The sequence below is a fragment of the Callospermophilus lateralis genome, chromosome 7 (genome assembly GCF_048772815.1).
Source record: "Callospermophilus lateralis isolate mCalLat2 chromosome 7, mCalLat2.hap1, whole genome shotgun sequence".
NCBI lineage: Eukaryota > Metazoa > Chordata > Mammalia > Rodentia > Sciuridae > Callospermophilus > Callospermophilus lateralis.
Genome location: NC_135311.1, coordinates 59,279,791 through 59,297,476, shown reverse-complemented (window position 1 = coordinate 59,297,476; position 17,686 = coordinate 59,279,791). Strand labels below are relative to the sequence as shown.

The window sequence follows — 17,686 nt, the reverse complement described above, 5'->3', positions numbered from 1 at the left end:
GAAGGACACCTGAACTTTGTTGCAGCATCATAGATGGACCAGTTTACCCAAGTCAGTTAGAAATATAGCCATTTATTGCTATATTGAAAGAAGCTTCATTGCAAGCAAGACCTGAATACTTACACTTCAAGAAAAATGCCTGAATGCTGCTTTTTCTTTTGATCTTTGGAATGAATTCAAGAATATCTATTTTACCTAGTTAACTCAATTTCCCAGTGTAGAGACCAAATGATATAGGTAACATGGGGCAACAGTTCCAACAAAGGTCACAGAGGCTATGCTCACAGATTTGCCAACCCAAATAGAATAAGAGTCAAACTAGTAATTGACATTTGTATCCTATTAGAATTTATCAGGTATACTACATTTAGATAGAGATAGCCATGACAGATTGGAGGAGGACAAAGTTCATCATTGGAGATGCATCTAAGCTTGATCAGAGACTAGGCCATCTCCTGGTTATGCAAACTCTCTGAAGTGCTTACCCATCTGGATTTTGCATTTCTAAGTCTGCAAAATGGGCCATATAATATCTAATTCATAGGGTTATTTAAATAAGAATGCACATAAATTGTTGAATAAAGTAATAGGTATACAAAATGATGTTATCCCATCTTATTCAAAAGCCTGGTTATCTCTGTGTAACTGGTTCCAACTAAGTAACCAGTACTGAGAAATGCAGAAATGCTTACCAATTTAGTTTAGTAATACAAAAGTCTATCAACATAAATTTCAAACACTACCAAAAGCACATGATAACAAAAATAAAAAATGAATATTTTCTTAGAATTGTAGGTTTTACTTTAAGAAACATAGTTAAGTTTGAGTAAAACTGAAAAGGAAAGCCAAGGCCCTGCTTTGTTGCTGGAAAATTGTGTGGGGACAAAATATTGTCACATAAGTACACCCAGGTGTGTGTGTGTGTGTGTGTGTGTGTGTGTGTGTGTGTAATTGAAACTATTTTTAAGGAATAATTTTCCAGAGCTCTGATTTCCATATGTATTCTTTCTTACATTTTATATGCCTGAGAAAGTGTAACCAAGATACAATGTTGTGTCTTCTATTCCTATCTTCTTTTTCTCAACAGTCCTATCTAAGGAAGGAAATCTATTTCCTAATGCTCTCAAATACTATAGAGACATAATGCAATATAGTATAAAACTTCTGGTGACAAACAAAATGACCAGTCAGAATATTGGCATGGGCTTTAAATTGGCGATTGATTTTATTGATTGGGCAATAAATGTTTTGGCAAATCAGGTAATTTCCAAGTACCACATTCTGTGAAATAAACTATAGAATTCATCAAATTGCCTAATAATTTTTGGTGAAGCCCACTAAGTAATTTTTGGCTTACAACATTTCCTCCTGATTTCCTTTACTTAAGATGTACAAAGATTTTTGGTGTTCTTATTTAAAACATTAAAGTAGAATCAAACTGATTTGGAATGCTGATCTTTTAGAATAACATGCCTCAATGGCATGAAGAAATTGAGATATAAGTTCAAATTATTGTGAAAAAGTCCAATTTTCTCATTAATAGTGCATTTTCAAAAATTTACTTTTATGTTGAAAAATTATCAGTGTCATTTTGCTACATTATAACATAAAAATTCTAACAATACAGAAGAAAAAAAACTTCATCATTTAAAGGCTTAGTCCAGGGATTCAAAAAATATAAATATTCATTTTTAGTCATATATTCTGTTAGAGTTACCTCATAGGGTATTTCATTAAAAAATGTTTAAGCATAAAATATACATGATAAAAAACAAAATTTGGTGGAGGAATTGACTGGAAGTGCAAGCAAAGGGAAAGAAAATTTTGTAAAACTTCTCACTGTTATTTGGAATTTATATATTTTTAAATGAGTAATGATAATGCTATTTAGACTCAGGCATATTGAAACAGTGATAAAACTATTTAATTTTAAGAACTAATATTTTCAAAACATGCCATCACTTAAACTAATGTCTATAAAGTATAAGGTCAATTTAAAATAAGTGAGGACTATATAGTTTATTATTTACTTTAATTGTGGAGTATTATTGAACATAAAAATGTGAAGACCACTGAAATGTTGAGTGTAAATCTTTAGTACACTTTCTTTTTTGTTGTTGTTAACTGGGATTGAACCCAGGGGTGCTGAATCACTGAGCTACATGCCCAGTCCTTTTTTATTATAATTATTTTGAGACAGGGTCTCTTTAAGTTGCTTGGAGCCTCACTAAGTTGCTGAGGCTGGCTTTGAACTTGTGATCCTCCTGCCTCAGCCTTCTGAGCTGATGGGGATTAGAGGTGTGTGCTACCATGCCCTGCTTCTTTAGTATACTTTCTGACCCAACATTTGATAACTAAATTGAGTCAAAGTTTGGACTCATCAGTAGGGTGAAGCTGGCCTGACCAGACTCCTCTGTCACTTTATTCTGATACTAGCTTCTCCCATGACTTCTGCACAATCCTTGTGTAGATCAGTATTTATTATGCCCCATACTTAAGGATTTCTTGGAATGTAGGATATAGTTTTCCATTAGGAATTCACAAGGTACTTAGTTGTTCAGGCTGCCCAAGGGGACATTCATCTACGCAGAAAATGGCTGCAAATAACTTCTGTTGTTGGTGAACAGTATCTCAAACAGAGTATAAACACAATTTTGGAAGACTCTCAGAGCATAGTGTGACTGTGCTAATGACAGGGACACTGTGAACTGACATAGCTTATCCCCATGGCATTCATGATCTCCTCTCTTCTACTGATAAAGGGATACCTTTGTAAGGGGATGATGGTAAAGAAATAAATTAAGAGAGAGTATCAGGACACTAATATTGTTGTCTCCTACATTTTAAGGGTTTGAGAAAATAACTACATAAATTTATAGGTAAGTGCTTGTCCTGGGAGAGAAGTTATTATCAGTGTATTAGTATCTCTGCAAAGTTAGAAAGAAAAGGATTATATTTCACAATTGTGAGCTTAATTTTACTCTTGTCTGCCTCTTAGACCTGTTTTCTTTTCAAAGGACAACTGATATCCATAAATTCTCTTCAATGGCACTCAGAATGGGTTCTCTTTGCATAAACAATGCTTTGCTTTCAACATTTAATCTTAAATGGAGTAACATATGGCTTTTCTATTCTGAAACCTTAAATACTATGTTCTAAGACTTTTTCAAAGAATGAATTCTGACCTTATTTATGACAATCTGTTTCAGATACTTATCTATGGGCAGAGATTCTACATGTGTTTACAGAGCACCATAATTCTCTAATTTTGTTGTGGATTATAGCCATGGACAATACTTTGGAAATAAAACATTCAGACTAAAATGCTCAATGGCACTAACTTTTCTTCATCTATTCTATTCTCTAAGTGTGGTCCCCAGAGCAGCAGTAAAAGCATCATGTGGAACTTGTCAGCAGCACACATTATCAGGCCCGCCCAGACTCATGTACCAGAAGCTCTGGGAAAAGGTCCAGCAATCTGTATTCTCACCGGATCTTCAGGTTCTGATGTACGCTAAAATCTGAGAACCACTGTGTACTGGAATTTTGCCTCACAATTAGGATGCCCATAAGAAAAACTTGGCTGCAGTTTAGATTTTCCTTTACCAACATGAGTGAATCCTGATACATAAAGTAATCATTAATATAAATCCTGAATCCAAAAATCAAGGGTCACCCACATTTTTTTCTTATGTAATCAGGCATTTGCGTCTGGCAGATTTAAAGAAGAGGCAATGGCATTTTGATAGTCCTCTAGATGTGAGGAATAAATGTGTTGGCTTTATAGTTGGAGTAATGCTGGAGAGTTTGGTCTGATGCTCAGGGATTTAAGACAACGAATGGATAAAGATGGTGAGGAATCTCATTCTAGTCATGCCCTCCTTTCCTAATTTCCCTTTTCACTGTTTGGTCTTCTTCCCCGTTTCCTTAGGGAGCCAAGTGATTGATAGCCTAATCCAATGACTGTATTACAGCTGCCTCAACTAGGACTCTTTTCCTTATCATTAGCAGTTAGCCTATGGTTAAATTCACAGCTCACTGCTTGGTACTGCCCCTGAGATTTAAGGGTCTGGCCTTTAGAAAATATTTAACATAAAACTGAAATCTTGACATACTGAGAACTCAGTTCTCTGCAAGGCTTCTTTAATTAATCCAATGTACTGTACCATTGTTCTATATGAGACTGTGACATGGTGAACTGTTTCTGAAGCTTACAGAGATGTGTAGTCCTAAATTAAACAGCCACTGACGTGTACCTACATGGATTTTTTTTAGTACAGTAGATATGCATGAATCTGTGAATATTTAAACTCAAGCTCAAAGAGTGACACAATGCTCTCTAGTTTTACTTTCATAATAGAACATTTTTTGATTAATTTCAAGCTTGAAATCATTCTTTATGAAAAAACACACACAGAGGAAAGAAATTTAATAATTCATTACCACTGCTGCAAAGGTAAGTTTTCTTAATATGCTTGTCAGAGTCCTTTGGTTTACAGAGTCTATCAAATATTTTCTTAGAAAATGGTACAAATATTGCTTTATTTTCTTAATTTTGCACAAAAGAAAACATACATAATGGCCAAATAGAATTTGTTGGCTCTTAAATGCTGTTTCATTCTATTATTTATCTGCAGGACAACAGTTGTTTTAAAATACCTAAGGAAAGGCTGTAGACCTTGATCTATGCTTTAAACCTTTGCCCTTGCTCCAGTCCGTCGATGAGCTGTAAGCATCTATGAATATGGCAGCTGAGTCCCAGATGAAAAATTATGCATCTCATAAACTGCTATTCTGCTGAAATGTCAAGCCAAGGCAAGGCTGTACCTCAAACTCAGCACTTGGCATTTTCCTTTCTGTCTGCTTTGTTGCCATGAAGCAAACATGAACAGTGAGGATTTGTGTAGGACAGGTAGCAGGCGAGCTCACTGTCAAAAATCTATTATTAGGGCTCTGATCTCCTGCACAGACCGATGGCTAAACAGTGAGAAACTCAGGCTCCAGCAAAGGCAATATAATGAAAGAGGGGATTCTTTGTCAATCTCTATATTAATATATTCAAATGGGCATTATTTAAATGAGAATATTTGTAATGATGCACTTCACTCAAAAGAGTCATAATCTATAATGAAAAATATAATTCAGCTTCATTATTTGATATGCTTATTTTTGACTATCTAGTAAATACACTACACACACACACACACACACACACATATATATATATATATATATATATATATATATATATATATTTGTATAACAAGGTCTTTAACAATTTGATCTGTTAAACTTGTGATAGTCTGAGAATATTTTTACATATGTGAATAATAGGCAAAATTTTTGCATTATTCTGGCAAATTGAAAAAAGATAAGTGAGAACAAAATGTAAGCCTGTCCTTTGAATTATTTTTATTTTTGGCATGATTTATCACCACACTTTTATTCATTTAAATTACATCTTTATCTATCAGATTATTTTAAACATTTCACTGTTAAAGCTTAAGCTTTTATTGATAAAGATGGTTAAAATAGCTTAAATTTTATGACAGGTAGTAGGCGTGTTTTTCTGAAAGGAATTTATGCATCAATAATCATGTGATTGACACATAAAAAAATCCATCCCATTAAGAAGTACTTCCTAATAAAAAAATACCAACACTGTATTTTGTGATATAATTGTAGTATGTAATATAAGAACTTAAAGCAGTCCTGCCAAAATCTCCACTTACTTGCATATGTGAAAATAGTTATTTAAAGCAATATGTAACTAAAACTTCTGAGTTTTCATTCTATTGTGTTTTTTCATCTTCCCGATTTTACACAAATAGTTACTAGTACCTACATCAAAATAAGCTTTAGGTCATGATAGGATTGGGTCACACTGAATTTGTACTTATGCAGTTCCCAGTGTCAGGGTGCATGCTGCCAAGTTACTGCATGACCACAATAATTTAGCCTAAGTAACCATTTTAAAACTAATCATAAAATATGCAAAGTGGAGGCAATGCCTAAAGTTATTTTCAAACTACTAGATCGAATCACATTTGTGCAAGTTTTCTAAATATACACTCTGTACTAATTTTCAGCCCTACTCCATCACAGAGCTACAAATCACTAGCAATATTTCTAACCTGTGCCTTCTACTATTAGTATTTCCATGTCAGTTTTAAATGAAAGCACCATTAGGAGACATAACCATTAAGGTGCTATCAGCACTCAGTGCCCAGTGGCTCACATAGAGAAATTTCAGGGTATTTATCATTTACATGTAGACCCTAAAAACAGCTATGTAATTTGCCATTATTGTTGTTGTTGGTTTTTTTTTTTTTTGAGAAATATACAATCATTTCTTAGACTTTCTATGATATTCTATTTGTGATCAATAAATTTGGACTGAAAGAGAGGTCAATCTTAAAGATCATCTTAGGTGAACTACTCAGAAATTAACAATAAACATTTATAAGTATTAATACTGAATGAGATGTGTTCTATTATTTCAACTAAGTTTATACTTAATAATTTCAAGTAAACATCTGAAATTTAAAATTAAGTACAAGATTTTCCTTTTCTTTGGTAAAACAAAATTTTACAAAATAATTTAAAACGATGAGTAACAAATTTTTTAAGTTTGTTGAAGGTAAATTACTTTGAACCCAAAGTATTAAAGTTCCTTCTTCAGAGCAAATTCAGGACTTCTTATGTGTGTGCATATGTTCAGTAAACAGGATACACACAGGACAATGGAACAACAACAAATCTAAGGAACATGCCTATCTTCCATAATAAAAGCATCCAAAGCACAAGGAACAACAAAACTCCTTCAAATGAATTTACCCCATGGAAAGATGCTCAATTACTCTTTCTCTTGATGCAGCTGTAAATGAATAAAGGTTACCTTCATGAAGTCAGTTTCAAGAAAGCCATATCTTTAGTTTATGCTATGAAGGACTCATTCTTAACCATCTTTAAAAGACTCTTACCCACAGAGAGGACTTCATGTGAAAATGTCACACCACAGCTGGATAACACCATTTATAGGATGAGTGATAGTAACCACTGAGTTGGGGGCTATATTAAGATGTTCTCATTATTTGGGGACAAGGTCAGAAAAAGAGTTCAAAATTTTAAACAAAACCAGGGGGAAAAAAGAGCCAAACTAAAACTAGGAACAATAATGAATAATTCTCTCAAGGATAAAGATTATAATTAATCAAGTTGCTGATAACATTAGTGTTTTTTCCTCATCTAATAAATAAAATCAATTAATTTCTTCTCCCAGTACTCACAAAAACTCCCCAATCATCCACTCAATCTTGTGGTGATAACATCAATTAACTAATGTTTGATTTAATAAAGTTAGCTGATAACAATTTATCAGTGTTACTACTGTCCAAAGAGAAGAAGAGGATAATGATTCCCTAAAAACCAGTGATTCAGAGAGAAGTTCTTGTATGGTGGAGAGCCTAATTAGCCATCCTAGTTTCATGAAAATATCTCTTATGAATACCAAACAAGATTTCTTTTGATAGTGTTCTCACTATGAAATCACCTGATCTATAATTCAACCTATAAAGGACCCATACATGAACCTTGTCGGGTATTTCTGGCATGATTGAAATCCAGCTTTATAAATCATTCTCTTATGAGTTTGGTCCATATGTTTGAGCCACCCCAAAGTTCCTGCCCCCATCATAATCACCTACAGGTGAGTTGGGGAGAAAATGCCATTCTAAAGTAGCAAGATAAAAGACCGTATCTTAGAAGATGGTCCCAATATTCCCGCTTAGTATAACTCTAAATTGCAACAAGTAAAAGCTATCTTTTGATTAGCTTAATTACTTATTTTATTTAACGAAATTCTCTTAATAAAGCATTTAACTTTCAAACCTTTTCGAAGTAGATACATATATACATATGCATATACTGTGTCTAACTGAAAAAGAAGTTTGACCAAAGCTTATCCTAACTATGAGCAAAACATTAGACATTTTCCTGTTCTATTTCATTTTTCTAAAATTCTGATTCAAGTTTATTCAACTTGATTCCATAACACAGTCATGAGTTGGGAACCAGTGTTTGCAAAGATTGCTCTAGAATGCAGACTAATATTTGAAATAATTCAACTGATATTCCTTAGTTGAGATTTTATCTCCCCAATGCCTGTTACTGTCCCTTATTAGCTAATGCATCTTAAGAGAACAATGCCAAAATGTGACACTTTTCTACAGTAGATTAAAAATGTGCTTTTGGAAGAGGCTGCGTAGACACAAATAAAGCTCTCTCATGCTGAGGTTTTCTGTCATGAGAGTATGAAGTGTAGCCATGAGCCGTGATAAAACAACAATAGCCAAAGGTTACTTCCCCGTTTAAACAAAAACAAACTCCTATTTCAAACAGAAATCTCACTCTGAGAAAAAAAAATACTGATTGAATAAGGAGATAGAGAATATATTGAAAGGGTAGAATGTCCTGTCCTGGCAATAGAGAGCACGTGCTATTTGGTAGCTATCCAAAACGGAACTCTGTAGTGTTTACTTAGAAACAACAACAACAACAACAACAAAAAACTGTGACTCAAACAGCTTTTCTAAAAGTAGGCATTCCAGTGTTCTGAGAGAACGCTTGGGAAGATATTGGCACTATGCTGTTTATTTATTTTTTCTAAATCTTGTAAATATATCCAGCATATTTTGTGTGATTTCTAAATTGAAATAGCATTTGAAGTTCTGACAGTCACATTTGATAGACTAGGAATAGTATTTAGCCATTTTTATATTTCATCACTCCTAAAACTTCAAACCATTATTGTTTAGCACAATTTTACTAGCTAGGTTTTGCTATAACTCATTCTGAAGGTGCTTTGTTATAGACATGCTTCCATCCTAAAATATATTATCATTGCCTGTTTAAACTGCTTTTCAGATTCTATTACCTTTAAACTAATGCAAGCATTGCTTTAAAGGAGAAAAACTGTATTAATTTTGTCAATATGGGAAAAGCTATTTTCAAAACAGATTGTTTAATGTGAAGGAACTTAATATAGAACCTATTAGAAATAAGGTACAAGTCCTTAAAAATGTTAGGGATATTTTGTTGTTTAAAATGAAAGTTCCACCAAGGCTTAGCTGAGCTTATAGCCCAAGCGAACATTTATATATGAATTTATAAATCTTAGAAATAGAGTTTTATGGAAATGCTAACAGGCCCTGAGGTATAGCTGAACTTGTTTTCAGATACTGCTATAATTTCCAGTGTGTGTGTGTGTGCTTAAAGACCGCAACACAAAAGACTTCTCTAATGCTGTAATTTCGTAGTTTTATTAGACTGAGTTATAGTATGGGAGAATATTCAGAAATTGCAGCTTAAATGAGAAAACGTGAATGGTGTTACTTATATAAAATACTACTGCAATAGTTCTTTTATTAATTTTTAATGTTCAGCACCCTCAGTGACCTCCTTTATTCTCTTGCTGTCAACATGGCAGGCTGGAAAAATTGAAATGGGCTGACAGAAAACATAGTGCACATTGTGGTCCAACTCCGGAGTCTCTTGCTTCTTTCTGAGGTATTTGCTTACACAGCCTATGTTATTCTGCATTACAGTAAAGAGTTAAGGTCCTGTTTGATAGCTCCTGATAAAAGAGAGTGATGTCCTGTCAGGGTCTGAGCAGGTGCTGCTAGTCAGCCTCCCTTGTTCTGACATTGTGGGATGGGCATTCAATTATAAGAAGAATATAACCTTTGGCTGTTGTTGTTTTGTCATGGCTCATGGCTCATGGCTCACTTCATGCTCTCACAACAGAATTCCACAGCATGGACAGAGCCTTATTTGTGTCTATCCAGCTTCTTCCAAAAGCATATTTTGGTCTAATTCAGCAATGCTTTTCTTGAACAGTAGGGCACCACTCTGTTATGTATATTTACCACTTTCTCTATCACCAAGGAGACTAATCCCCATACCAGTACAGTCAAGAACCTCACAGCATTGTCTTGGCAAGGCCAAGTTCACGTTGTCACAGCAACAGAGTGCACAGGGCAAAAAGACCTAACTAGGACCTTGGGATAAAAACTTCTCTGTTTCAAATGCAAGTGTTTGAGAATGAGAAAGAATGTGTAAAGGTGTGAGGTCTGCCAATGTCTTGTTAGCTCAAGCTTAAATGCAATGCTTTAATGGTTTGTTTGGGACACTTGTGAAAACATGGCTTTTTGAAAAAGGTAGATTGTAAAATTCTATGAAGAGTGGAAACTAATTCAGACTATGCAAAAAGTATTATAATTAGGGTGCAAATATTCTTCTCTCAAAGGCCATGGTATTAGCTTTTATAATAAGTGAAAAGAGAACCATGACAATGAGAAATTCTGAAGAAAGCATAGATAGAAGAGAAAAGAATTCATTCAAGACCCTATTTCAGCACTTTCTCATCTGACACTAACAGACACTTGAGGATTCACATCCAGTTGTTCCATCTGTTATCCACTATTAGGAATATCGACCAGCAATGAGTTATAAGAATTCAAGATTATAAGAGACATGATACCCTTGTTTGGAACATGACCTCCTCAATTTACAGCAAGCTCCAAGGAAGCATAATGTAAAGAGAGACAACCCCTACCTGACACTCCTCCATATGTGGTTCGCTTTCCAGTACCCACTGCTGGCCACGGTGTGCCATCAGCTTTCAGTCCCATCAGACCTGAGACAGTGTTTGTGGCTGTAACACCATCTGCACCACCTGTGAAAAACACATCAAGGTTTGCCTCCAGTTCTCAAAGATTCCATGATTAAAACCCATTCAAACCCACATGCCCAGAAAAAAAATGTACACTCTATCTTCTTGTGGGGAAATTTCCTCTTCTCAAATGTGTACACTAATTTAACTATTACAGTTATGCTTAAAATGTTGGATATTTTTTAAAAGGTTTAATTACCATGACTTCATTTTGTGAATTATTAGATAGATTTACTGATGTTGAATGTTTTGTATTCTATGTAATTTTCCAGATAATTTAAAATGTCTTTTCCAGTCAGGATGTACTTTCCACAGAATAGAATATAAGCATATTAATCTGTAAAGTCATGCATCAACTGCGTAATTTATGTATTTAATAGATATTTATTGAGCTTGTATTTAAGATGGTGTTCTAGATTCTCTCTCATAAACAGGAAACTCATAAAAAATCTCATAGTGTGGGAACTGGTATCTTTTTCAACTTTATTGAAGACTCAAATTTACTAGCCAGGCGAGGTAGTGCACACCTGTTATCTCAGCAGCTCAGGAGGCAGAGACAGGAGGATTGTGAGTTCAAAGCTAGCCTTACCAATTTAGCTAGACACTAAGAAACTCAGTGAGACCCTGTTTCAACATAAAATACATCATAGGGCTGGGGATATGGCTCAGTGGTCTGGGGTCCTTGAATTCAATCCCTGGTACCCCCCACCCCAAAGAAAACCGCAACAATTCAAATACTATTACACAATCATCACATTATGGGTTCCTTACTTTGGAGTAATTTGCTGTGACTTTAACTTTGTTTCATAATTTTTTAATCTTTGCAAAACATGTTTATTAATAAAAATTATAAATGATCTTGTGTTCCCTGGCCAAATATTGGGGTCTATTTATTATCTAAAATCCAGGTGTGACTCTACTACATTTGTGAGATTGATGCTGCATTTAATATTTTCTTAAAACCTAAGAAGGATCTACACAGATGTTTTTGGAAAAAATATACCCCATTTTGGCCACATAAATCAGGCCAATATTTATCTAACTGGGCAACAGATAAAAGTCTAGTTCTTACCTTCCTTTGCAGCCCTTGCGATGCTCACAATATCAGTGACATTTGGGGTCAACTTGGCAAAAAAAGGAATCTGAACAGCTTGCCTAACCCAGCGACAGATGTTCCGAACCAGCTCTGGATCCTGTTCAAATAGGTCAGTTAAATATAGAACATAATTAAAGAATTGTGATCAAAATGTGTATAAGAACAACAGCAAAGCTGGAGATGTGCAAGACAAATCCAACTTGACAATGAGCTACATGATATATTTCTCAAATTTCTCCTCAGCATTACACCTAGACTCATTAGGGAACTAAGGTTAACACACTTCAAGTGAACTGCAAATTCATCACATAAAGGTTAAATTCCTCAAGGGAGTCTTTGGAAAATAAAATTACAAGGAACCAATTGGAAGAAAGTGTTTCTCATTTTCCATTAAATGATATCAGGAATGAAACATAAACTTTTGGTTTCAAGTTCAGAAAACATTACAGAATTTCTAGTGCCTGCATAGGTTTAAGCCTAATAAAAAATATTCAAACTGCCAACTCCCAAGTGAATGATACTCAATCTGAAGCCTGTTGCTTTCATTATTAGAAGACTTAGTCTTGTTGAAATACATTCAAAAGAAAATCTATCTGCAACTTCATCATCCATCCAAATGTGATATATACTCTATTCTAAAATGGAATAATTCAGCCCTGGATTATTTGGGAGCTGCTCAGTAACTTTAGCCTACTTTCATAAATGTTGCCAAGATCCAAACAGCATTTTTTCAACACTCATCTACTTGAAAGAATTGATCAAAATGACAAAATGAAATAAAATATCAAATGCTCATTTTTAAAAGCAAGGAATAGATGTTTTCCTGTGCTTGTTTCCTGTGATTTTTCAAGCTTTTATTTTCTCATGGGACAAGTATCATTTAGAGGGCAAACACCTATCCCTTCTATTGAAATAACTTAGTTGTAGTAATGTTCTTTGATTTCAAAACACACAATAGTCTAGTCCTTTTTTTTTCATTACTTTGAGTGCAAAATTTATTCTGACAGGTACTGATAATGCACTTTGATAAATTACCTTAAAATATGCAATGGCAATTCATTATTGAACTTGGTAATATTATGTTAACAAGTTAAAATGCTTTTTGAAAAAATAAAAATACAAGAAAATATGGATATGTATCTAAATTATGAAATAGTAGGCAAATATATTATTTATAATTAATATTTTTATATGAAAGAAAGTTGTTCTTTGCATTTTAACCTTTCGAATTTTTTAAGATGAGATTTCTAATATTTTAATCTTTAGAGAGAACCATTTCATTAGTTTTAATGTATCTTGATCTGTCATACTATATTATGATAAAAGTTATGTGTTTATGTGCTAAGATCCTTCAATGAGGTAATTTCTGTTGATCGTTATCATCTCTATTCAGCAAAACTTAATACTTTTAACAAGAAATCTTTGGCTTGGCTTGTTCTCTTTTCAGAACAGTAATTTCTTCATTAAACATAAATATTAAAAAGCACTCTATGGAATGCTCTACAGGGCATACTGTGCATTATGAATAGTAAAATCTGGAGACTTAGCTGTACAAATTCTAACTCATGAAAATGGAGATCTGCCCCTGCCCATGCAATGTTCATGAAATATTTATAACTGCTGCATTGGCATTATGAAGGCAGTTGCATCTTTGTGACTTTCATTTCTAAGTTATGAATTTCCATGGGACTTAGCCTAGAAATGACAGTAACTCTAGAAGATATGAATTGCATGTCCTTTGTGAACGCGCTCTTTAAGGTAGAATTTGACAATAATTTAAAGATCACTTGAATTGCATAATACATGGAAGGTAGCCTGATAAGAATTACTGAAACAAATTTAAAATATTATTTGGTTCCAACAGAGTGAACACTAATAATCTGATATTCAAGTGGCTTTTAATATTACTGACCACCATGTCTTTATAACTTACTTTGAACATTTGTCAGAATTTTTTTCCTGTTGATTTTCACTGGTTGACTACTTGAACCAAGTACCTCTTATCTATGTTTAGCAACTTAGAGTTTGTTCTATTTTTTAGTTTCCTAAAAGTAGACAGTTCCTTGGTAATTGTGACTTATTTGAATCATCTATCTCTTTGAAATAGCATAATGTGACCCTCCTAGATTTCTATGAGTGAGGTTGATGGTGTTCAGATACATTTTGAAAATCTTCATATTTACTTAAACCAGCAGCTGACTAATCATCATAGCTGAAACAAATTTGATTATTAGAGAAGTTTTAAAATAATTTCTGACAATCATTATCGTGAAATTGACGATTCTGTAAATTGCAAGGTTTTATTTGACAGGTATAATAGGGAATGCTCTAATACAACAAAAATATGGTGAGGCTTATAAAATGATAGAATGAATATGTTTACTTTAGGGAATTAGAGGGTAGAATATAATCATTCACACTTTCCTGTTTCTTCACACTTTTGTTCTGAACATTCAAGATCTAAAAGCAATTAACAGTGTTTCTGCAGTTTCAGCATCTTGACCTTCTCATTTCTAGTAACAGTATGAAATAGCTTTCTCTTTCCTAATAAGCCAGTTTTGAGAATCTTATTGAAATGAGCAAATTTCAGACAATTTCTAAGTCTTTCTAAGAACTTCAGAAAAGGAAGAAAAGTTTCTCTTATCTCTAAAACTGAATCTTAAATAATATCAACACCAACATAAAGCAACGAAAACAAAGCAATTCTTTTTCCAGGCATGCCAAAAAGTACTTGTTGTGTCAATGAATCAAGAATGACAAAAACTTGGAATATTTTTCAATGTATTTTAATGTACCCATCAAAATCTATACTCTGATGAGATTTAAGAAATACCTGAATATATTTTATGATAGATGATATCTTAAAACCACAAAATCTAAGATTACTTTAAAAACTCAGGAGTAAGACTGAAGAAAAATAATAAAAATTATGCAAAAAATATAGCTTAACAAGTCTTTTAGTGCTGAATATACATAAAGTCTGCTTGTATCAGTAAATTTTTATTTGCTTTTTCAGGTATCAATAATGCCCAACCCTGACCATGATTTGGAATCTCTTCCATAGCAGCTGCTGGGCTGGGTGTGTGTGTGTGTCTGTGTGCGCACACGCACACACACACGCCAATACCTTTGTTATCCATGTGCACACCCACAATAGCTCTGAGCAACAAAATGGTTTCCTGTGATAGAAGTCTGTGGTGTTATTAGCAGGAAGGCACCTGACGCCCTTAAGGAATGACTGACAGACCTGGGGAGCAATTGGTGATCTTTAGGATACATCATGAGGTGAAGGTTCCACCATACTTGTAAAGTACTGAAAAGTGGATACAAGTATCCTAGAGACAAATTTGGCCCATTTGAACGTTTTACTCACAACAGCTTAGTGTCTGCTTGCAGTTGATATGCTCTGGAAGAAATTCCTATGGATACCAAACAACACACCAACAGATATTAAGAAATGTAGCACTAAGTATATTGCTTGCTGCAGTGGTTTCTATTGTGCAAAACTGGTTATTTTTAAAGTTTTATTTCTTAATTAAGGATATGAGATAATTTTTCATTCCTGGAAATATTATGCCTCTTTTTCCATCTTAAAGGGATTCTATAGAAAGGACCCACCTTTCTACTTTTGAGGCCCTTAAGATGACCTCTCCATTGTAGGGCAGGCAATTACTTGGGGCATCAAATCTCATTGGTTTCATGCTCTCCACAAAGGAAGAAGCCCTATAGAATGAGACTGTGAAAATTTCTTGATAAGCTAAATTACAAGTGAAATTTTTGGCTTGAAGAAACATTTCTCTCCAATTTACCTGGTAATTTTCACTCTGTACAATTCTTTTCAAAATGGATTTCTTAGAAGCTGGCATTACAATGAGTTCACAGAAAAATTTTACCAGTTATAAAATGTTTTCCACTAAGGAACTCCTAAGTCTTAATTCACATGACATGACAAGAGGTGGCTAGCATTTTTTTTCATTTCTCCTTTTCTGATGGAGAAAAATGGAGCTCAGAAGTTTAATCTTATAACCAATTTCATCTTCTTAATTTTCTTTCCCATTATCATGTTCTAAACTATCGTCTTCTTTAGCAAAATTGCTCCCCAAAGTGAAATTCAGCTATCAATTGTAAACTAGAACTATAAAAGGTTTCTTTTTCATTTATACCTGTAAGACTAGATGTAGCTGCAAAGTAATAGGCAAAAGGATGTATTTATCCTACTGTCAACAAAATAGGGTAGAAAAGAGTTAACTATTCCTAGTAGCCAACTACTCTAGGTAAAATTTCAGTGACTATTAAAAATGTGATGAAATGCAGATGTTTTAAATTAATTTTAGCATGTGTCCTTCTTGAATCTCTTTTTCTGACTTAAGCTTGCTAACAATGGTAAAACCACTTTGGAATGCTCTTTGGTGGTTTCCTATAAAGATATTCAGGGACTTGCCAACCGATCAATAAGTCCCAAAATTATATATCCAAAATACATGAAAACACAATTCCACACAAAGACTTGCATATGAATGTTCATAGAATATTTTTCAAGATAGTTGCAAAAATGAAAACAACCCCAATATCCATCAATATGTGAGTGAATAAACAAGTTGTATATATTCACACAACAAAATAATATTCAGCAGTAACAATAAATAAACTACTAAATTCTGGCATAACTTGAAAGTGATTTAAAAAAATGATGAGTTAAAAAAGTACACAAAATAATACATGCTATATGTGAGTAGACTTATATGCAATGCAGAAAATGAAAAACTATGCTGCTAGAAAGCAGAGGAGCAGGTGCTCTGACTGAGGTTTGGGACTGGGGGAGGGATTCAGTGGAAAGAGGCACAAGACAATTTTTGACAGTGATGGAAATATTCTATATCTTGACTGTGATTTTCAAAGGTATAGACATGGGTCAAAACACTTCAAACTCTTATCTTAAAAGGTGCTCATTTTATTATAGGTAAATTGGATTGCCATAAAACTTCATGTAAATTTTTAAAATAATTCTGAGGGGACTCATATAAATTGAACAGTAAAAGCGGGGACATTCTAAGCAATGTGGGTTCTATACTTTCAGCAAATAATGACCATGAGGCATTGCAATTATTCTGTTCTATATACTAACATGAGTGGAATAAGGAGGTCACAGCACACTAAGGACTAACTCAGGCACATAATGAAATACGTGTTGAGTGTTCAGTATCAAGAAAAAGATTTTGATCCTGCTTTATCATTTCAGATTATTTCAGAGCATGTAGCATAGTACTTGGTACATTGTGGGCATTCATCAAATACTGCTGAATTAATAGAGATTATACTGCAAAATTTGACAATGACATTTCCTTTTTTGTTTTCTTTTTTTCCTTTTTCTGAGACAGGCTCTCTCTAGGTTGTCCAGTTTGGACTTGAACTCATGATATTCCTGCCTCAGTCTCCTGAGTACTGTGATAACAATCATCTGCCACTATGCCCAGCTTGAAACTACCTTTCTTATTTCTATTTACTTAGAAGAAAGTTTAGAGTATAATAAAGTTATTGGGTTCAGGGTAATCTAATAACAATTACTTTACACACTATGCATTATGTTAGACAGGAGAGATTTAAAGATACTATCCCTATTCTTAAAAAAATAAAAATACTTTGCAATCCAGAGGAGAATACTACATATAACAAGTACATATTGTGATTATAAAATGTTGTAAGCATATGTATAAGAGATATGTATCTATGTACCCCCCATTCAAACTGACAACAAACACACAAACACATGCACATGCCTATTTCCTCGTGCCTTAAGTAGAAGGCGGCACAGGCTCACCTAGGTCTTGGGTCCTCCTCAGGCACGCAGGCTTTTTCTC

General features: G+C 33.9%; 1 protein-coding gene across 1 annotated transcript in view; it reads right to left on the bottom strand.

Moving 5' to 3' along the window:
* Nucleotides 1-17,686, bottom strand: part of Dpyd (dihydropyrimidine dehydrogenase) — a 798,303-nt gene that overhangs the window by 214,152 nt on the left and 566,465 nt on the right. The window contains exons 17-18 of the mRNA XM_076863439.1: nt 11,805-11,925; nt 10,616-10,735 (exon numbers count right to left, since the gene is read on the bottom strand). Coding sequence (XP_076719554.1) covers nt 10,616-10,735; nt 11,805-11,925 — 241 coding nt within the window. The remainder of the gene's footprint in view (nt 1-10,615; nt 10,736-11,804; nt 11,926-17,686) is intronic.